Consider the following 16806-nt stretch of genomic DNA (forward strand, 5'->3'; position numbering starts at 1 on the left):
GTCATGAGTGGGAGTCCAGGGTAACAGTGGCTCCTGGCATCTGCCCGCCCTCACTTCAGACTTTGGGGGCAAAGCCTGGGAGGGTGGTGACCAGGGCAACTCAGGGAGGGAAGGTGGACGGGTGCGCGGGAAGTGCCTGTTGCAGAACCTTGGGAGCGTGAGCAGGCACTGTGGGGCACTCATGGAGGTGCCCGCATGGATCTGCATCGACACAGGTGCAAGACCACCAGGTAGAGCTTTTTAGAAGCTCTAGTGACAACTTGTTAAAAATAGATCGTAAAAAGGAGACTCATGCCTGGGACCCAGGAGTGGTTCAGTGTTGAGGAGCCTGTTAATAGCCACATGAATGCATCAGGAAATAAAACCATAGAGTAGACAGGGTGAAATGGTACTTTGCACTGTGGCTGAATAGTGCCAAGATCTGTTACTCAAAGACTTAATACTAAATGAGGAAAAGATGGGTTTTTTCCCTCATTTAACTGAAAAACCTCAAGCCAAAGGCAGTACTGAGTTTAATGGACAAATACTGAAAGTTCTACCGTCAAAGTGAGGAGGTGGGGCACCCATGGCCCACCCACCACCCCCAGTGGTTTAACAGTGGCTGGAGGTGTTGGCCATGCACCTAGGCCAGAAGATACGGGAGACTGAAAAGTGAGAAAAGAGTTGAAGTATTTGCAGATGATACGACTGTATGAAAGACCCAAACAAACTAAAAAGCTATTTTCTTTTTTATTTTTAATTCATTTTTTATTGAATTTATTGGGGTGACATTGGTTAATAAAATTGTATAGGTTTCAGGGGCACAATTCTATCACACATCATCTGTATATTGTGTGAGTTCACCACCCCAACCAAGCCAAGTCTCCATCACCATCTTAAAAAGCTACTTTGCCCTGGCCGGCGTGGGTTAGTTGGCTGGGAGTCTTCCCACAAAGAGAAAGGTTGCCGGGGCTTGATTCCCGGCCAGGGCACGGGCCTGGGTCGCCTGGGTCGCAGGCCTGGCCCCCAGCTGGGGCGTGCGTGAGAGGCACCTGAGCCATCTCACATCAGTGTCTCCCCCTCTTCCTCCCTCCTTTCCCCTCTCTCTAAAAAATAAATACAACCTTTTTAAAAATATACACAAAAAGCTATTTTAATGAGAGAATTCAATAAACTAGCAAGGGATTTAATGAGTATTTAAATTAGTTTCCTATATTCAAAACAATTTGAAATATATTGAAAGATCCCATTAATCATAACAAGATAGATACACTACCTGGTTCAACTAACTGCCGGGATACAGGAAGAGCTGCTAAAAATCAACAAGACAAGAAAAGATTTGCAGGAAATAAACAGGAAAAGAAATACAAATGGTTTCTGAATTTTTTCACTCACCAGGTTAAACGAGATTTAAAACAAAATTCATTTGCGGAAAATCGTGATAACATCGGGGTTGCAAAGGTTTTGGGAAACCCGGTGTTTCACTGCTGAACAGATCATCAACAGCACGGCCTCAGCGAAGAACGACTTAACACTGTGTTTCCAACATTTAAATACATAGATAGGTCCCTTCGCTGGGGCAGTTCCACTTCTAGGGGTTTATCCCACAGGTAATCCTCACACGTGTGACCAAAGAAATTTGAACGTAAATATTTTTGCAGTATTGTCTGTAGTGAGGAAAATATATTTGTCATTGAAATAGGATCTCTCCAGAAGGAGACACAATTACGTGCTGCTTCTGGAGACAAGGGAGCATGAGAAATTCATTTTTTTCCCTAGGCATTTTTCTATTGTTTGAACTTTACAAACATACGTCTAATTATTTAGAGGAATATTTTTGTCAGTGTAATTTTTTTGTAAATAAATGCAAGTTCGCCAAAACCGCCAGTTTTCTGACAAATAAATTGAGGTTCCGAGAGCGTGAGTCATCGGCCCCACACAGACAGCAAGTCGGGGTCTTCGTTGGACTCGAACCTTGGTTTCATGGATGTGAGTCCACTTCCCACGTAGCCAGGCCCCACCCGGCTCCTCCCCTTAGCTCCGCCCCCGTTTTGCAGAGCCGCCCCAGCAGTTGGGTCCAGCCAGCAGTTAAGGTACAACCGGGATTCAAGCTACGCTGAGAGAAGACCCAGGCTCGGAGCCCTGGACGCTGGGACAGGTGACCCGGGACGGGAGCGGTCCGTGCAGCGCGTAGCCTGGGAGGGGATCACCGGGGACCTCTCCGGGGTGGGGTCCGTGGGCTCATCGCGCCTGAGCAGGCGAGATTGCGTCTCCGCGGGGGTTAACGCGAGCCAGGCCCGAGAAGAGAGAGGGCGTCACGGTCATTTGCATAGGCTTTTCCGGGTTAAAGTGCTTTAAGGACCAATCGCGACAGTCTGTACTAAAACAGCGGGGCTATGGAACACGCCCGTGACTGCAGAGTTGGCTGTTGCCAGGTTCACCACTCCGCGCGTCCACCCGCGGTGCCCTCCTTCAGGTACGTGCTTCTGTGTTCACAGGCCGTGCGCCGACCACCCCCGCCACGCGCGGGCCACAACGACGGCCCCCGCAGGATCCGCCGGTCAGCCCCGGGACGCCCGAGTGGCTCCTCCTCAAGGTCGATGCCCACCCGGGCCCCCCACCATACCCACGGCTCCCGGGGGGACCTGCAGACCCGCCCTCCTGGCCCAGGGCCCCTGGTGAGTCTGAACGGAAGGAGGGTCCCCAGGCCAAGCCTAGGCGGAGGATTCATTCCCCGCAGTTTAAAGGATCCCAGGTGCTTCCTGATACCCTCGTTAACTCCAAACCCTGATTCCTGCGGCATCTGCAGCATCTGGTGCCTCGAGGCCTTGACACCAGCGGCCCCCGCTCCCTATGCCAACCGCAGCCAGGACCTCACAGGCCAAGGCCCAAGAAGATTGTATTTGAGGATGAACTACCCTCCCAGGCCCTCCTGGGCACCAAGAAGCCTGTTGGATCCATCCCTGAGGGGCATATGTCTAGGCCATACCCACTGCCCGACTATAAGCTGTAAGTGTCCCCCATGCGGTTGCTAAGGCCTGGGGACAGGAAAGGGGCACTGAGTTTGGGGCTTTGACAAGTGAATAAGAGTTGACCAATTGGTAAGAGAAAAAGGGCATTTTGAGTAGGGCGCCCAGCATGAGTTAAGAAAAACAAATTACACTGATTGGGGAAAAGGCAGGGGTTCTTTACACTCACACTCTGCCCTGATCTCAGCACCGCCCCCTCCCTGCAGTAAGTACCCGGCAGTGACCAGTGAGAGGGAGCGGAGCTGCTACACTGCCGTGTTTCAGGACCAGTATGCAGAGTTCTTGGAGCTCCAGCAGCAGTTGGACTCTGCACAGAAAAAGCTCCAGCAGCTGAAGGCCCTGCTGACCTCACTGCCCCCTCCCCGAAGCCAGGTCAGCAACCGGGTGGAAACCCCTGCCCCACAGCCCTTCCAGATTGGGTGGGCACCACCACAAATGAGCCAACATCAACCCTTAAGGTCCTTCCTAGATGGGTCACCTGTCTCTCTGAGCCTCAGTTTCCTCACCTCTCCTTGGGTCCAGCACTCCCTGAGTCCCTCCTCCTTCTTCCCTTGTAGAAGGAGGCTCAAGTAGCCACCCGTGTCTGGAGGGAATTTGAGAAGAAGCGGACGGTGAGTCATGGTCTCCTGAATCTCACAGCCTCGCCTTTGCACCCCTGACACTCCCATAAGTGCCCAGTTTCACAGAAAGAAAACTGAGGCTAAGAGAGGAAAAACCAAGGGGCAAGCCGCTTGAGGGCTGTAGGCCAGACTGCCATAAGGACTTCCCTGGCTCTCACCCTACCCAGGACCCCATCTTTCTGGACAAACAGGCTCGCTACCGCTACCTGAAGAGCAAACTAAGGCACCTCAAGGCGCAAATCCAGAAATTCGACAACCGAGGAGACAGCGAGGGCTCTGTGTACTTCTGAGCTACCTGGAAGACAGGCAGAGGGACACATTGCGGGGCCGGGGGGGGGGGGGGGGGGGTCCCACCTCACCCTCGCTTCTCTTTCTACCTCGTAGCCTTAGCTCTTGCTCTCCCACCTGCATGGGGTAGCTTTCCCTGATTGCAAATGCCTCAGCCTTTGAGGCTTAGCTCTGATGACCTCTACTCAAGAAATTCTTCCCAGGACTTACTTCCGGACTCCCAACCCTGACCCCTGGAAGCAGGTGCTGCTTTCCAATCCCAGTGGAATAAACATTTCTTATATACTATATATAGCTGCTTAACACTTAGTTGTCACCAAAAAATTGTTCTTCCATTTTCCAGAGAAAAAAAAATCAAGGTTCCAGGATACAGCTTTGTCCAGGGTCTCCGGGCGTGGTATGAATTCTAGTCTGTCCAGGGGGCTCCCTCTCTTCCTCAAGTGGCCCTTTCCGTGGGAAAGTGAGGGGCCAGGTGTTCCCACAGGTCCAGTAAAGGAAGCAAAGGACCGTAGAGTCTTGCTGGGGCAGCCCCCTGGAAAATACATGTGACGCCATGCTGGGGGCCCTCTGAAGCGAGCAGATGCAACTCACCTACAGGAGGCCCTGACACCAACCGGTTAAATGGGTCCCTGTGACTTTCCACTTCTGGGCATTGCAAGCTGAACTGTGATTGGCACTGGGCACTGTGGCCACAGTTCACACACCTGGCCCAGGGCTCAGGTGCGTGGGACACTGGTAGTGCCAGGCTCCCCGTGGGGCCCTGTGCTAGTACCCTCTTTGAGTCTTGGCCTTTCAGGAGAGCCACAAGGGACAGGGACAATCAGGGAAGCAGACTGTGGGCACAGAGGCCTCAGTCCCTGGGCCCGCCCTCACGGAGCCCCCGTTCTCAGGGAAGGCAGCCCTGGGCCCAGTGTGACAGATAATAGGGGGCCTGACGCCAGTCTTTACAGCCAGGGAGGCTCAAGATGACTCCTCGCAGGAAGGGCCATATGGGTGGGGTTTTGTAGTAGGTCAGCAGTCAGGCCTGGACAGACATCGAAGTCTCTAGCCTGGGGACTGGAAGCGAAGCAGATGCAATGGTCTTGCTCAGTCCTCAGATGTCCTGTGAATCTGAGAAATGGGGCACTGCTGTCCAGTCCAACTGAGTGGACATCCATCCACTTACCCACAGGACATTTCAGAAGATGCTGACCCAGTCCAGCCTCAATGGGTTCCCAGTAGCCAGGGCACAAGACCCTCACTCAGTTCCACAGAGAATGGCCTCACACACACACACACACCCCACCCCCAATCTTTCCAGGCCTCTAAGATGGACATGAGGCACGCTGGGGTGCTAATGGGGAGGGCTAAGCACTAGCTGGGTGAGACCCAAGCTCTTCCCTCACTGCTTTCAAAGGGGCATCTTTGATGGAGGGCTTGTCTCTTGCCTGATAAGGCCTCAGTCAGGGCCAAGGTGCCACCCCCACCACCATCCAGGCCCCCTAGAGCCACAGTCCTGGCAATAACTCCCTTAGGTGCCTTTCACACTGCAGGCTGCAAACTTGAGGCCAGGATGGCCATTCCGTACCAACTCAAGTCCACATTTCAAAGTCTGGGAGAGGGAGAGGAACATCAATTGGCCGCCTCACAGGGGGACCTGGCCTGCAACTCAGGCTGCGACCAGGGCCACGTGCAGCCCAGGCATGTGCCCTGATGGGGAATCAAACCAGTGACCTTTTGGTTCACAGGCTGGCACTCAATCCACTGAGCCACACCGGCCAGAGCTACAGGTGCTTTAGTTACATATAGATTCAAACTGGCTTGGGCACAGAAGGGGAAGTCTGGGCTCATGGGACTAAAACAACCAAGGACTTCCAGGTATGGCTGGATCCAGGGCCTCCTGTGGCATCCTGGGAAATTGATCCTTTCCTGGCTCTGCTTTGATTGTATCTCCTCCTAGTTCCGAACCCTGCCATCCAATCCACTGGCCAGATCTAGGCCACGTGCCCTCCCAGAACCAATAGGATCACTGTGGCCAGGGGGATGGGGGACTCTGGGCTATCATGTGACAGAGTTAGCCCCAGATGTTTTTTCTGAGGACACTGGGGCCCAGATGCCATGATTAAGGGCTGGTCAAAGAAAACAATGAGTTGTTTGGTCCAGGGCAGGTGTTGAATCTATGAGGCTCACTCCCTCCCTGAAGCCAGAGCCTGAATTTGAACTTGAGCCATGTGCTAGGCTTAACTCCTACAGACTCACTGGCTGACCTCAGCCCCGCTCTCCCCCAGCCTCAGTTTGTCCACAACACTGTCCAACAAAACCAGCAAGAGGGGATGCTGTTAGTTGAGGGGTTTCCAGGTGGCGGGAGTAGGTCCCCATGGTAGGCTGCCCACCCTCCCCACCCCCCGGCCAAAGATGACTGAGGCTGTGCAGGTAGGAAACAACTTTATTAATTGGCCTTGATTCATTAACCATGTAGTGTCCAACATGGATCACGTGTCCAGAGGAAGCCACCTGATGCACACGACCCCTGCCTGGCTGTGGCCACCCCTCCAGTCCAGACACCAGGCCTCTGTCCATCACACCAGGGCAGCCAACCCCACCGTCCCACAAGTTCATGCCTGAGGTGCTGAGGGACAACTTTCCCAGGATTGGAACCTCAGTCCCTCCCCCCACTTTGGCCAAGGGGTTCTTGGGAGGGTGAGGCCGGAGCCTGGACCATCAGTCACTTTTTGGTTTCATGATCATTTAAAAAACAGAAAAGACAAACGTTTCACAGTCTTTAAAAAATAGGAGTCTGAGGAGAGAGGCTAGGGTCCTCTGTCTGGGGATCCCCCGAGGCTCAAGCAGCCACACCCCTTGAGGTCTGCAGACCAGGCCACAGAGCCCTGGGTCCTGGTGCAGTCACTGGCCCGAGCCATAGGGCCAGTTGAAGGTGCTCCCGGACAGCAGCATGTCTCGGATCAGCGTCTCGATGGGCGTCTTGCCCACCAGGCGCATGAAGAACAGCTGGGAGATGAGGGAGGCAGGGACTGCGCGCAGGGCAGGGAGCCTCAGCAGCAGGCGCCCAAAGCGCTGGGGCTGGGACGGATACTGGGCCCGTACGTACTCGGTGAGAGCCACCTGCGCCTTCTCCTGCAGACTCTCCACATGCGCTGGATCTGAGAGGCCACAGGCATCTGAGAGGACAAGGGCAAGATCGGATGGGTAGGACATGGCAGGACACAGGGTCCCAAGAGTTACTGGAAGCGCCACTGGGGCTGAGAATATGGAGGGAAGGGGACACGCGGTAGGCGGGGGCCTGGGGCATAAGTGGGGATATCTAAGCAGTGGTCCTCAAGAGAGATGGAGGCGGCCTCATCTGAGGACAAAAACAAGGGCGTAGGCAGTGATACCTCAAGGGGGGATGGGACCCCCACCGAGGTCTTGACAGGGAGACAAGTGCTAATCAACATCAAGGAAAACAGGGTTGGGGAGGGGACTGGGGGAGAAAGGCAAGGCCCAGAGGGTCCTGGGGGGTGAGGGAATGTGACAGTGTCTAGATGGGGCCCTTTGAAGGTGGGGGCAGAGGAGGCTTCTGGGGAAAGCACGAAGGCAAAGCCATATTTCTCACAAGAAAGCTACCTCCCAGAATGGCCTGGATCTGGTTCCTCCATCCCTGGCCCCAAGAAGACACCTGGGGGGGGGGGGGGGGGGGTCTGGAACCTTCCAGAGTACAGAGGCAGCTGTGCCACCAGTCCCTAGAATTAGGTGGGGCTTTGGCGGGTGGATGGTTACAAGTGGCAAGGAGAGTATAAGGACAGCCTAGCCCCTCCTCAACAGGTAGGACCTCAAAGCCACACCCCTTCTCAAGCCAGTGCAGCTCTGGTGGCCTGGAGGCTGCCCTAGGGGCCGGTTGGGGGCTCTGGGTCAGAGGTCTGGGTTCACAGAAATCAGGGAGTGGGGTCCCAGAACTAGGTGCCAGAGCACCCTGCCTGTTTCTGAGCAACCCTTAACAAGTGCTAAGTTGGAAGCACCCTGATCTGGGGGTACCAAGGGGCCCAAACCAGGTTTCAGAGACCTCCCCTCCTGTGCCCCCGGCCCTCTGCTGGCAGTGCTGAGGACAATGAAAACTTCGATGAGGGGATGGTAGGTGGGGGGATCTCAGAGAGCCCCAGAATAACGGCAGAGAGGTTGTGGGGACCTGAGTCACCAGTCCCGACCCAGCCTGGGGCCTGGGCTCAAGTCAGAGTTCTTAGGGAGACCTGGGACCTGGGGTGGGGGCACCAAGGTGACATACTTCATATATCACCTCCTCCCCTGCCCCCATTAGCACTCACAGCAGGTGCAGGGCCACAGGTCTGGCAGGCAGGGAGGGGGTCAGGGAGTGGAGGGCTCACCCGCACAACTCCAGAGAGTCCCCATGTTCCCCCCTTTGGAGCACATCTTACCAGGTGTGAACAGCGCGATGGCCTTGAGACAGCCGTATTCAGCGGAGTCGACCTGCAGGCGGCCCAGCTTGTCCACCTGCTCCTGGAAGGCACGCACCTGATCCATGAAGGCCACTGCGCGCTCGGCGGCCATGGGCGCGGCGTGCAGACCAGCTGCGGCCAGCAGCGGCGCCGTGTGCAGGGGCAGCGCCGCCTGTGCGGCGTTCAGCACGAACAGCTCGCTCCAGCTCAGGCGCAGCAGCGCCACCTGGTCGGCCACCGGCAGGTCAGGGAAGAAGGGCGCGTGGCGAGCCCACTCCACTGTACTGAACAGCAGCCGCGCGGCCAGTTCACACACGTTGTCGATTCCCAGCACTGCGCCTGACGAACCGCTGCCTGCGCCAAAGCGCCCGGCCGCCGCGGGGTAGGGCTCGGCGCGCAGCAGCTGCGCGATCAGCTCCGACACAGGCTGCCCCGGGAAGAGGTCCCCGCCCGCTACCGCTGCAGCCAGCACAGAACCGGGGGGGCTGCCCGAAGAGGCTGTCACAGCACCCGGCAGCGAGTGCGGGATGCGGCCACGCTGGACCGCTGTGGGTGGTGGGTAGAGATGGACAGGAGAGAGGGGAAGGAGGGGAGAGGGGGAACAGCAGATGGGGGAGGAATAAGGAAAATGGGGAAGAGGATGGAGGAGCATGGGGGAGGGCCGTGAGAGGTGGCAGGAGGAGCGAGAAGGAATAGGGGAAAAGTGGATATCCAGAGAATCATGGAGGGCAGACAGGGAGGAATAAAAGGGGAAAGACAAAAGTCATCAAAGGGTCATTCAGCCCCTTCCCTCTAAGACCACAGCTAGCCTTTCCCTGAAACCCCCAACCCCACCCCATAGGCACACAGCTTGTTGGGAGGCAAGGGCACAGGGTCCTGCAGGCCCCTCCCTGCTCTTCCCTGTGCCTGCAGCCTGAGCCCTTGTCCAGCCAGCCCCAACCCCACCCCTCCAGAGAAGGACCATGGTGGGGAGGACCTTCCTGGGTGGGAACAGGACCACTGGGTGAGGGCGAATTTCATGCATGCCTGGCCCCCTCCCACTGGACTGTGTGAGCTCCATTCAGCAGCCAGGGAGGCTTGACCTGTCAACCATGCCCCTATCTGTCAATCATGAGTCCCAGAGCTGAAAATGGGGCCAGGGAAGGGGAGCTTTCCTAGAACGTGGGGTCCCTGGCCAGCCTGTCCCTAAAGCAAGTCATCTCTCCTATGGAGATGGGATCATTTCTCTAGCTACCAGCCCTGCCCCTCCCCCAGTCATGGCCCCCAGGAGGATCCGTCTGTCTGGGTCCCTGCAGTAGCCCCAGTGCTGAGAATGGGGTCCCGGACAGCAGGTGCTCAATAAACATCAGCTGCCCTCAGTAGCCTTGACTGTGAGGAGGGAGACGACTCACTGCTTGCCTCAGCCAGTGTCCCCAGCAACCAGGTAGGTGGGAAGAGGGCAGACTAGGCTGGGTGCCAGGCAGAGACTAATTAATGAGCTTTAATGAGTTGGCAGGCCCTGTCTCGCCACCTCCATGAACTCTTGGTCAACCCACCATGGAGCACATGGGGAGACAGACGTGAGTGGGAGCCAGGGGAAGAAGCAAGGACTTGGGTGGAGCCTGGTTCTCAGGGGTTGGGGGCCCTTCTTCGCCCTTTGCTCACTCAGTTCTAAACCCCACCCCCACTATTTCTCTATCCCCAGCCATGTTCCCACCTCAGGGCCTTTGCACTTGCTGTTCCCACTTCCTGAGCATCCCTTCCCCAGTCTTCCTCCTCATTCAGCCCAGAAATGCATGGGTTCAAGCCCCAACCACAACTCTGTTGCTCTCATACCCTGGCAAAATGGCCTCAAAATGGCTCTCTGCTCTGAGCTCAGTTTCCCCATCTGTAAGATTTAGGAGATAATAATAAAGATTATGACACCAATCACTGAATGTCATAAGACTCTATCTGACCTGCTTAGGACAGCACTTGGCACACAGTAAAGGCTAAGTGGATAGCAATTCAAGCCAAGAAACACTTATTGAGCACCTTCTGTGTTGCAGGACCGGGTTTATAGGCACTGGGGTTATGTCAGAAAACAAGACAGAAGTCCCTGTCCTCAGAGAGGAGACATTCTGACACGGGAGCAAAGCAAGGTAAACGGAGCGAAATCAAGGAGGATGACGAAGGGCCATCAGGAGGGCTTCTATGAGGAGGTGCTATTTAAGCAAACCTTAAAAGAAGTGAGGGAGGAAGCCATGCAGGCATCTGGGGAAAGAACGTGCCAGGCAGAAGGAACAGCCCTGAGGGAGGACTGTGCTTGGGACATGAGCTGCAATTATGATGGTATCCACCCCTGAGGCAGGAGATCTGACGCCCTGATTTGAAGTACATAAGGACTTTAGGTCCAATGGACAAGCGGAGGCGAATCCAGGTGGGGGGAATGGGGCAGGAGAATCATCTCAAACTTAAAAGGACCGAAGGGAATGACTAGACAGTTTCAGAGACAGAGTCTAAGCAACCGTTCCTAGCTTCTTTTTAAGGCCCAGCAGAGAAGAAACCAACTTTCGACCAGAAAGACTCAACTGAAATGTAGGAAGAACTGCCGGCCTGGCCCCTGTGAGTCTCGGCAGAGACCGGACACCCAGCACGGGAGCCAGCTTCTGCATCGGTGCCCCCGGCTCCTGGTGGAAGTCTCTGAGTTCCACTTCAATTCTAAGAGTAGAGTTCTAGGCCCGGTCGCCAGCACATGTCCACCCAAGTCCCCAGGGCAGAGACAAGAGTCTGGGCCTCCCTCTGGCTCGCAGGGCCAAGGGTCAGGTGGAAGGACAGGCTGCCCTTTGACTTAATTGGGCAAATTCCTGCCTTGGGCAAACATTAAGGCAGGGGTGGAGTGGGGAGGGAAAGCAAGTCAAATAAAAAAATATGTCCTTGTTCAGAAAGTAGTGGCTAGATTAGGGGGCAGGGGCGGGGTCACTGAGGTATCAGAGCCAAGGCACCTGCCTCTGAGGGACGGGGGGCTGGAGAACAGTCCTGACATGGGCCCAGGTCAGGGCATCCCTGGCAGCCCCAGCTCCAGCACAGCCACCAGGCAGCCATGAATAATTGGATTCCTCCAGCCCTGGGCCAGACCGAGACCCGCAGGATCTCAGATCAGCGGTAAAGAGGTTAGCGGGCACCAGACCTCGAGAGTGGGAGTGAAGGAGAGGCCATTTGTCTACCCCACCCCAGGGGAGACTCACCCTCCTTCCTCATGCCCACCCGGAAGCACTTCTTGAGGCGGCAGTATTGGCACTGGTTACGGTGATGCTGGTCGATCTGGCAGTCACGATTGGACCTATGGCCATGCAGAGGTCACCACGTGGGTCACCGTGACACCCACATCTTGCTCCCCAAGCCACCCTGTGAGCCAACTCTGAAGGCTGCACCTGGAAAACACCAGTGCCCACCCACCCCATGTGGGGCAGGTGGTCCCCAAGGGCTGCAAAGTCTAAGGCTGCAGGTCTACAAAGAGGAATGTAGAGTGTGTGGTGACAGATGAATAGGAGTCTGTCACAAAGTAGATTAGCATATGAGGGAGGGTACATTGGAACTGGGTTTTGAAGACAGAATAGTTCCCCAGGTGAATGGAAAACAATTACAAGCAGAGAATGCAAGGTGAGCAAAAGGTTGGAAATGTGAAAATATGGAGGCCTGAGCAGTTTCATTTTATGTGGTCAGTGTCGGGCTCAGGGGTGAGGTCTTGTTCCAAGGGCCAAGAAGGGACGTGGTCAGGGAGCTGGGATTTCTGAGTTGATTCAGAAAGTAGAGGCTAGGCCAGGCCAGGGCTAATCTATGGGGTCAGCATTGTGGGGTCCCCACATCACCGCCTGTACAAGACTGCCACGAATGAATGAGTGAATGAATAAACGAACGAACCCTGCCCCCACTTTAAGACTCCACACTCACCTCCCTTCTTCTGGGAAGACCTTCCAACTCCTAACTGAGCCTAAGAAGCTTCTTCCTGGTGGCCCTCAGGGATCATTGTTGCCTCTCCAAGGGATGGGGCAGGTGGCCCGGCCCTGTCCAGCAATGAACTCCCTGTCCAGAGTCAACCCCATCAGGAGGGTTCAAGTCCTTGTTCTTCAAATGTACCTGGCACCTCTTCCCCTTGATGCCTGTCCTCCATGACTCTCTCCACCCTGGGCTCAGGGCTCTCTGAGGCCCAGACCTGGGGCAGACACCCCTGGACTTCCAGCTGAGCACCAAGAAGTTCACCCAGAAACAATCAGAGTAAAACACTCAATAAAGTTAAAAATCAAACAACTCTCAGCTGGACACGCAGCCCTGACACTCCAGAGGCAACTTATCCACCAAGCCTCAGTTTCCTCATTTGAAAATGGGAGGCCAAAGGCCAGCTCCTTATGAAGTGCACTGGGGAAAAGGGGGCGTGGCGATCTGAGGGACTTTGGGGTGGGTGTCAGGCCCCAGGCCCCAGCAGGGAGTGCCAATGGCTGCTTTAGGAGATCTGAGGAGCCGCCAAGTTCCTGGATCCTGCAAGTGGAAGCCTCTGAGCCCAGGCCTCGGCCCCTAAACAGCCCCAACCCCCAGGAGGAGGCCCTGCTAGGGTGGAGGGAGCTCAGGCAGAACCAGAACAAAGCCCAGCAGGCAGGCGGTGGGAGGGTCCTGGGCAGCAGGCTCTGGGCAGCCGGCTGGAAACAGCCAGACCTGGGGTGGGTGGGTGGGCAGAGAGGGGGGCAGAGAGGGGCCCAGCTCGGGGCCCCCTGACCTCAGGAGAACCTTCAGGGCCAGGAGAACCTGGCCCAGAACCTTCTGCTTCAACCTCCTCGGCTCTGGAATTGGGACAGCCCTCCCGGCCTTCCAGATGGGGAAACAAAAAGTTCTGACTATTACCCACCCTAAAAAGCACATGCTTGGCCCAACCCCGGGACCCAGCTAAGTTTCCTCCTGGATTTCTGGCTTCCAGTTCAATATGATCAGAGCCCTCCCTTGCTCACACACCCTCCTTGGCTCCCTGTGGCCCTCAGTCCAACATTTCAGGCCCACTCAGTTCTAACTTCTCCCGTGCCTGAGTGGTCTCATCTTACAACACTGCGCCCCCAACCTGCCACTGGGCATCTGCCAGGACCAAACCCCTCATGTTTTAAGGCCCACCTCCCATTGTCCTCCTCCAGGCAGTCCTCCCTGACCCTCAGGCAGAACCCCTTGCTCTCTCCTAGGACCCCAGACCTATCCCTCTCTCTGGCCCAGCCCAGACCTCATAGGCTGGAAGCATCTGCATCTTACTATGTCCCCACCAGACCGGTAGAGGGTTGGACTTGCAGTCGGTCTCTCTGGGGGGTAAGGAGGGCATCACACTGCGCAGGATGAGCCCTGAGAGAACTTGGCTGAGTCAATCTGAGGCTCAGAGAGGGGCAGTGTCTCCATCTGGTGATACGGCACTCGGTTTCTGCCCAACCTGCCAGCCCCTAACAATGCCTCCTCTCCCCTGCCTTGGTGCGCCTGCCCTCAGGGAGCCTCTGGGACCCCAAAACCGCCTGAGCCCCTTTGCTGTCCTCCCCAAAGACCCAGCCAGAAAGCAGGCAGTTATTCCCGCAGCAAGAATGAGGCCAGTCTGGTGGCCCAGTTAGCACTGGAGGAGGGAGGAAGCCAAGCCAGCTCGCTCGCGCGCTCTCTCTCTCTCTCTCTCTCTCTCTCTCTCTCTCTCTCTCTCTCTCACACACACACACACACACACACACACACACACACACACACACACACACACGGCCACCCCAGAAAGGCCCTAACCCCAGACCTGGGGCCAAACTCCAGGTGCCTCACCAACAAGCCCTCCCTGGGAAGGGCTCTGACCCCAACTTCGCTTCCTCCCTCTTTTTTTCATTTATTGATTTTGGAGAGAAGAAGGGAGAGGGGGAGAGGGAATGAAATAGAGAAACATTGATTTGTTGTTCCCCTAATATACGCATTCTTTGGTTGATTCTTGTATGTGCCCTGACCGAGGATCAAACCTACAACCTTGGCCTATCCCAACGAAGCTCTAACCAACTGAACTACCCAGGCAGGGCCTGTCCCACCCGACTTCCCGCCCCAAAGATCCCCTTGCTAAACCCCAACTGGGGCAGGATCTCTCCCTGGGTGACCCAGAACAGACACCAGGATCTCTCTGCAGAGCCTGTTCTGTATGGGCCTATTCTGCACATACAGAAAATGGGGCTCCCCACATTGGCTCTGCAGAGCCCAGGCATGTTCCTGGGGGCTCAGAGTAGGGGCTTGTCAATGGAGCGAAAGGATGCTCACTCAAGAGCGGTGGGAAGGGGCCCTGGGCTGGACACGCAAACCCGGTTCCAAACAGAGAAGCTAGCAAGGCCCGCCCTGTCAATGGGGACTCTAACCTAGGGCGGCCCAGGCCTTCTTGGAAACACTCACCCCACCCGAAGTGGAGCCACCTAAGTTTCAGGGATTTTCCAGGAGCCTCAGGTCTCACCCCTCTCATGGCTGCGGGGGTGGAGCAGCAGAGGTACAGTGAAATCCAGCCAGCCTCCCCAGCCTCCCCGCCCTCCAAAGGCGGTTTCCGGTGACCCAAAGCCCAGGCTGAGCCCAGGGGGTATGCCCGGTAATGGGCAAGCCCAGCCCTCCCCTACAACAAGGTCCCCCATGAAAAGAAGGCCGCCTTGTGTCACCCCTGTCTAGCTTTCGCCAACGCTTCCGTGGCCAGAGCGACTTTGGAAGTGATATTTGACCCCTAGGGCGCGCCGTATTGATCCCCGCGGCCGCAGACAATGGCCCCTGGACACTGTAAGCTGCATAGTCCAAGTTCCACGTTCGATTCCCGTGAGGCGCCGTACGACAATGTTCCCAAAATAAGGGGTGCCCCGAGGTTAGGGTCCCAGCCCTGACAGCACCCCACTCTTTCTTCGCGCAGAGATGACCCCTCTCCAGAGAAAAAGGAGGAAGGGGGCAGGAGCGAGGAACCGGGGCGGAAGGTTCAAAGAGACCACCTGATGGGGGAACTGCATCCATACAGCACCGACTGTATACACAATCCCTGTATACACAATCCCAGGAATGGAATGGAGAGGGGAACAGGGGGCTGTGCCCCTATCTCAGAGGGGGAGTGGAGGCCCAGGAAGGTCAGCGCCAGGCCCAAGGTGACCGAGCAGGTCAGGGCCCGGGCCAGGCCAGGCCGGGTGCAAGCGGCGGGGCGCGGATGGGTGGGCTCACCGGCAGGTGTAGCTGAGGTTGCGGCGGATGCTCCGCTTGAAGAAGCTCTTGCAGCCCTCACAGGTGAAGACGCCGTAGTGTTTGCCGCTCGACTTGTCCCCGCACACCACGCAGTCCACCTGCAGCCCCGGCCGCTCCTCGTCGCCCGGCTCCGCGTCGCTGGCGGCGCCGGTGGGTGAGGCCGAGTCTTCCTCGGCCGCGCGCGGGTATCCTCCTGCCTTGTCCACACCGTTCGTGTCGCCGCCGCCGCCGGGGCCGCCCCAGCCGCCGGTCACCATGGCCATAGCCCCAGGGCAGCGGGGCCGGGGCGCCCCCTCCGCGCTCCTCCCGCCGGGCACCCCTATCGGCCCAGGGGACTCTACCCGGTGCGCATCCGGCCCTGGCGCGCGGGGGACACCGGCTGCACCCCCCAAAAAAGTTTTGCAGCAACTTCCTGCGACCGGTCCGCGCGCCCAGGCGGAACTGGTCGGGCCGGTTCCAGGCCAACTTTCCCACGCGTGCGCGGGGCCGGGCCCGGGGTCGGGGGGGGCGCGCTAGAGGCGCGTGCCGGGGGCCCCGGGGACTCGCGCCCTGCCGCCCTGGGGCCCCGGCGGGGGCACGCGGGCCATGGCCCAGCCCGGGCTGCGCAGGGGGCGCCCTGTGGCCTGGCCGCCGCTCGGCCGGGTGCTACGGCCAACTTAGCGGGCCGCCATTCGGGTGCGGGAGGCCGGGGGGAAAGTTTAGCCGCAAGTTGTGCGGCTGCCTGCGGCGAGGGGGAGGGGCGGCGGGCGCGCGCCGGGGCCGGTCGCCGCGCCCCCTGGGTCCCCGAGGCCCCCCGGCGGCCGCTCGGGGCCTGCAGGGCCGCTGGCCGGCGCTTCCCGAGCTGCCGTCCCCGCTGCGGCCGCGCACGCCAGGCCTGGGCCTGAGCTTGGGCCCGAGCCTCGCTCTCGCCGCCGCTGCCGCCGCTGCCGACCCCGTGCGCCGGCCTCGCGCTGCGGCCGGTTTGACACACAACGTTCCATTCGCGGGGCGGGAGGGGGGCGGGGGCGGGGGCAGGGGCGCGCGCGGCGGACTGGGGGCGGGCGCTTGTTGCCCCGGCGACAGCCGCCCTTATAAGGGCATGGGTGGCCGTACGCTGCGCCCGGCGCCTGGGCCGGAGGGAGGGGCGAGGGTGGGTCGCGGGACTGCTTGGCCTGACCCTCCCCCTCCTCATCCCCGCCTCCGTCCTCTACGGCTCCAGCCTTAACCCCTGCTGGGCCGCGGCGGGAACCTGGGCGGCAGCTGCCCTCTGCC

General features: G+C 57.8%; 2 protein-coding genes across 5 annotated transcripts; one reads left to right on the plus strand and one right to left on the minus strand.

Annotated features, from left to right (window-relative positions):
• Positions 1-2004: 2004 nt before the first annotated feature.
• Positions 2005-4206, plus strand: OCEL1 (occludin/ELL domain containing 1). 4 transcript variants are annotated; one of them, XM_053912094.1, is made up of 6 exons: positions 2005-2137; positions 2478-2657; positions 2789-2988; positions 3215-3380; positions 3566-3619; positions 3796-4206. In XM_053912094.1, the coding sequence occupies exons 2-6, from the start codon at positions 2580-2582 to the stop codon at positions 3916-3918; spliced, it is 621 nt and encodes a 206-aa protein (XP_053768069.1). In that variant the 5' UTR covers positions 2005-2137; positions 2478-2579; the 3' UTR covers positions 3919-4206. The 4 variants fall into 4 exon arrangements, with proteins under 4 accessions (XP_053768069.1, XP_071075320.1, XP_024416642.2 ...); XM_024560874.4 differs by lacking the exon at positions 2005-2137 and having other exon boundaries at positions 2261-2657; positions 3820-4206; XM_024560873.4 differs by lacking the exon at positions 2005-2137 and having other exon boundaries at positions 2266-2657.
• A 2117-nt stretch (positions 4207-6323) lies between these two features.
• NR2F6 (nuclear receptor subfamily 2 group F member 6) lies at positions 6324-16536 on the minus strand. The gene is made up of 4 exons (XM_024560688.3): positions 15535-16536; positions 11553-11647; positions 8326-8892; positions 6324-7074 (listed from the first exon to the last, which is right to left on the minus strand). Exons 1-4 carry the CDS (start codon positions 15816-15818, stop codon positions 6800-6802), a joined length of 1221 nt encoding a protein of 406 aa, XP_024416456.2. The 5' UTR covers positions 15819-16536; the 3' UTR covers positions 6324-6799.
• Between the last annotated feature and the right edge of the window lie 270 nt (positions 16537-16806).

Source organism: Desmodus rotundus, chromosome 9, assembly GCF_022682495.2.
Source record: "Desmodus rotundus isolate HL8 chromosome 9, HLdesRot8A.1, whole genome shotgun sequence".
In the NCBI taxonomy this organism is placed as follows: Eukaryota; Metazoa; Chordata; class Mammalia; order Chiroptera; family Phyllostomidae; genus Desmodus; species Desmodus rotundus.

Bases quoted from the DNA above. Each gene is read 5' to 3' on its own strand.
- OCEL1 (XM_024560873.4), top strand. From the start codon at position 2,376: ATGGAACACGCCCGTGACTGCAGAGTTGGCTGTTGCCAGGTTCACCAC. The intron at 3,381-3,565 runs GTCAGCAACCGG...CTTCCCTTGTAG, and splicing joins TGCCCCCTCCCCGAAGCCAG to AAGGAGGCTCAAGTAGCCAC. The intron at 3,620-3,795 runs GTGAGTCATGGT...CACCCTACCCAG, and splicing joins AATTTGAGAAGAAGCGGACG to GACCCCATCTTTCTGGACAA.
- NR2F6 (XM_024560688.3), bottom strand. From the start codon at position 15,818: ATGGCCATGGTGACCGGCGGCTGGGGCGGCCCCGGCGGCGGCGGCGAC. The intron at 11,648-15,534 runs GTGAGCCCACCC...GCATGGCCATAG, and splicing joins AACCTCAGCTACACCTGCCG to GTCCAATCGTGACTGCCAGA. The intron at 7,075-8,325 runs GTAAGATGTGCT...TTGTCCTCTCAG, and splicing joins CATCGCGCTGTTCACACCTG to ATGCCTGTGGCCTCTCAGAT.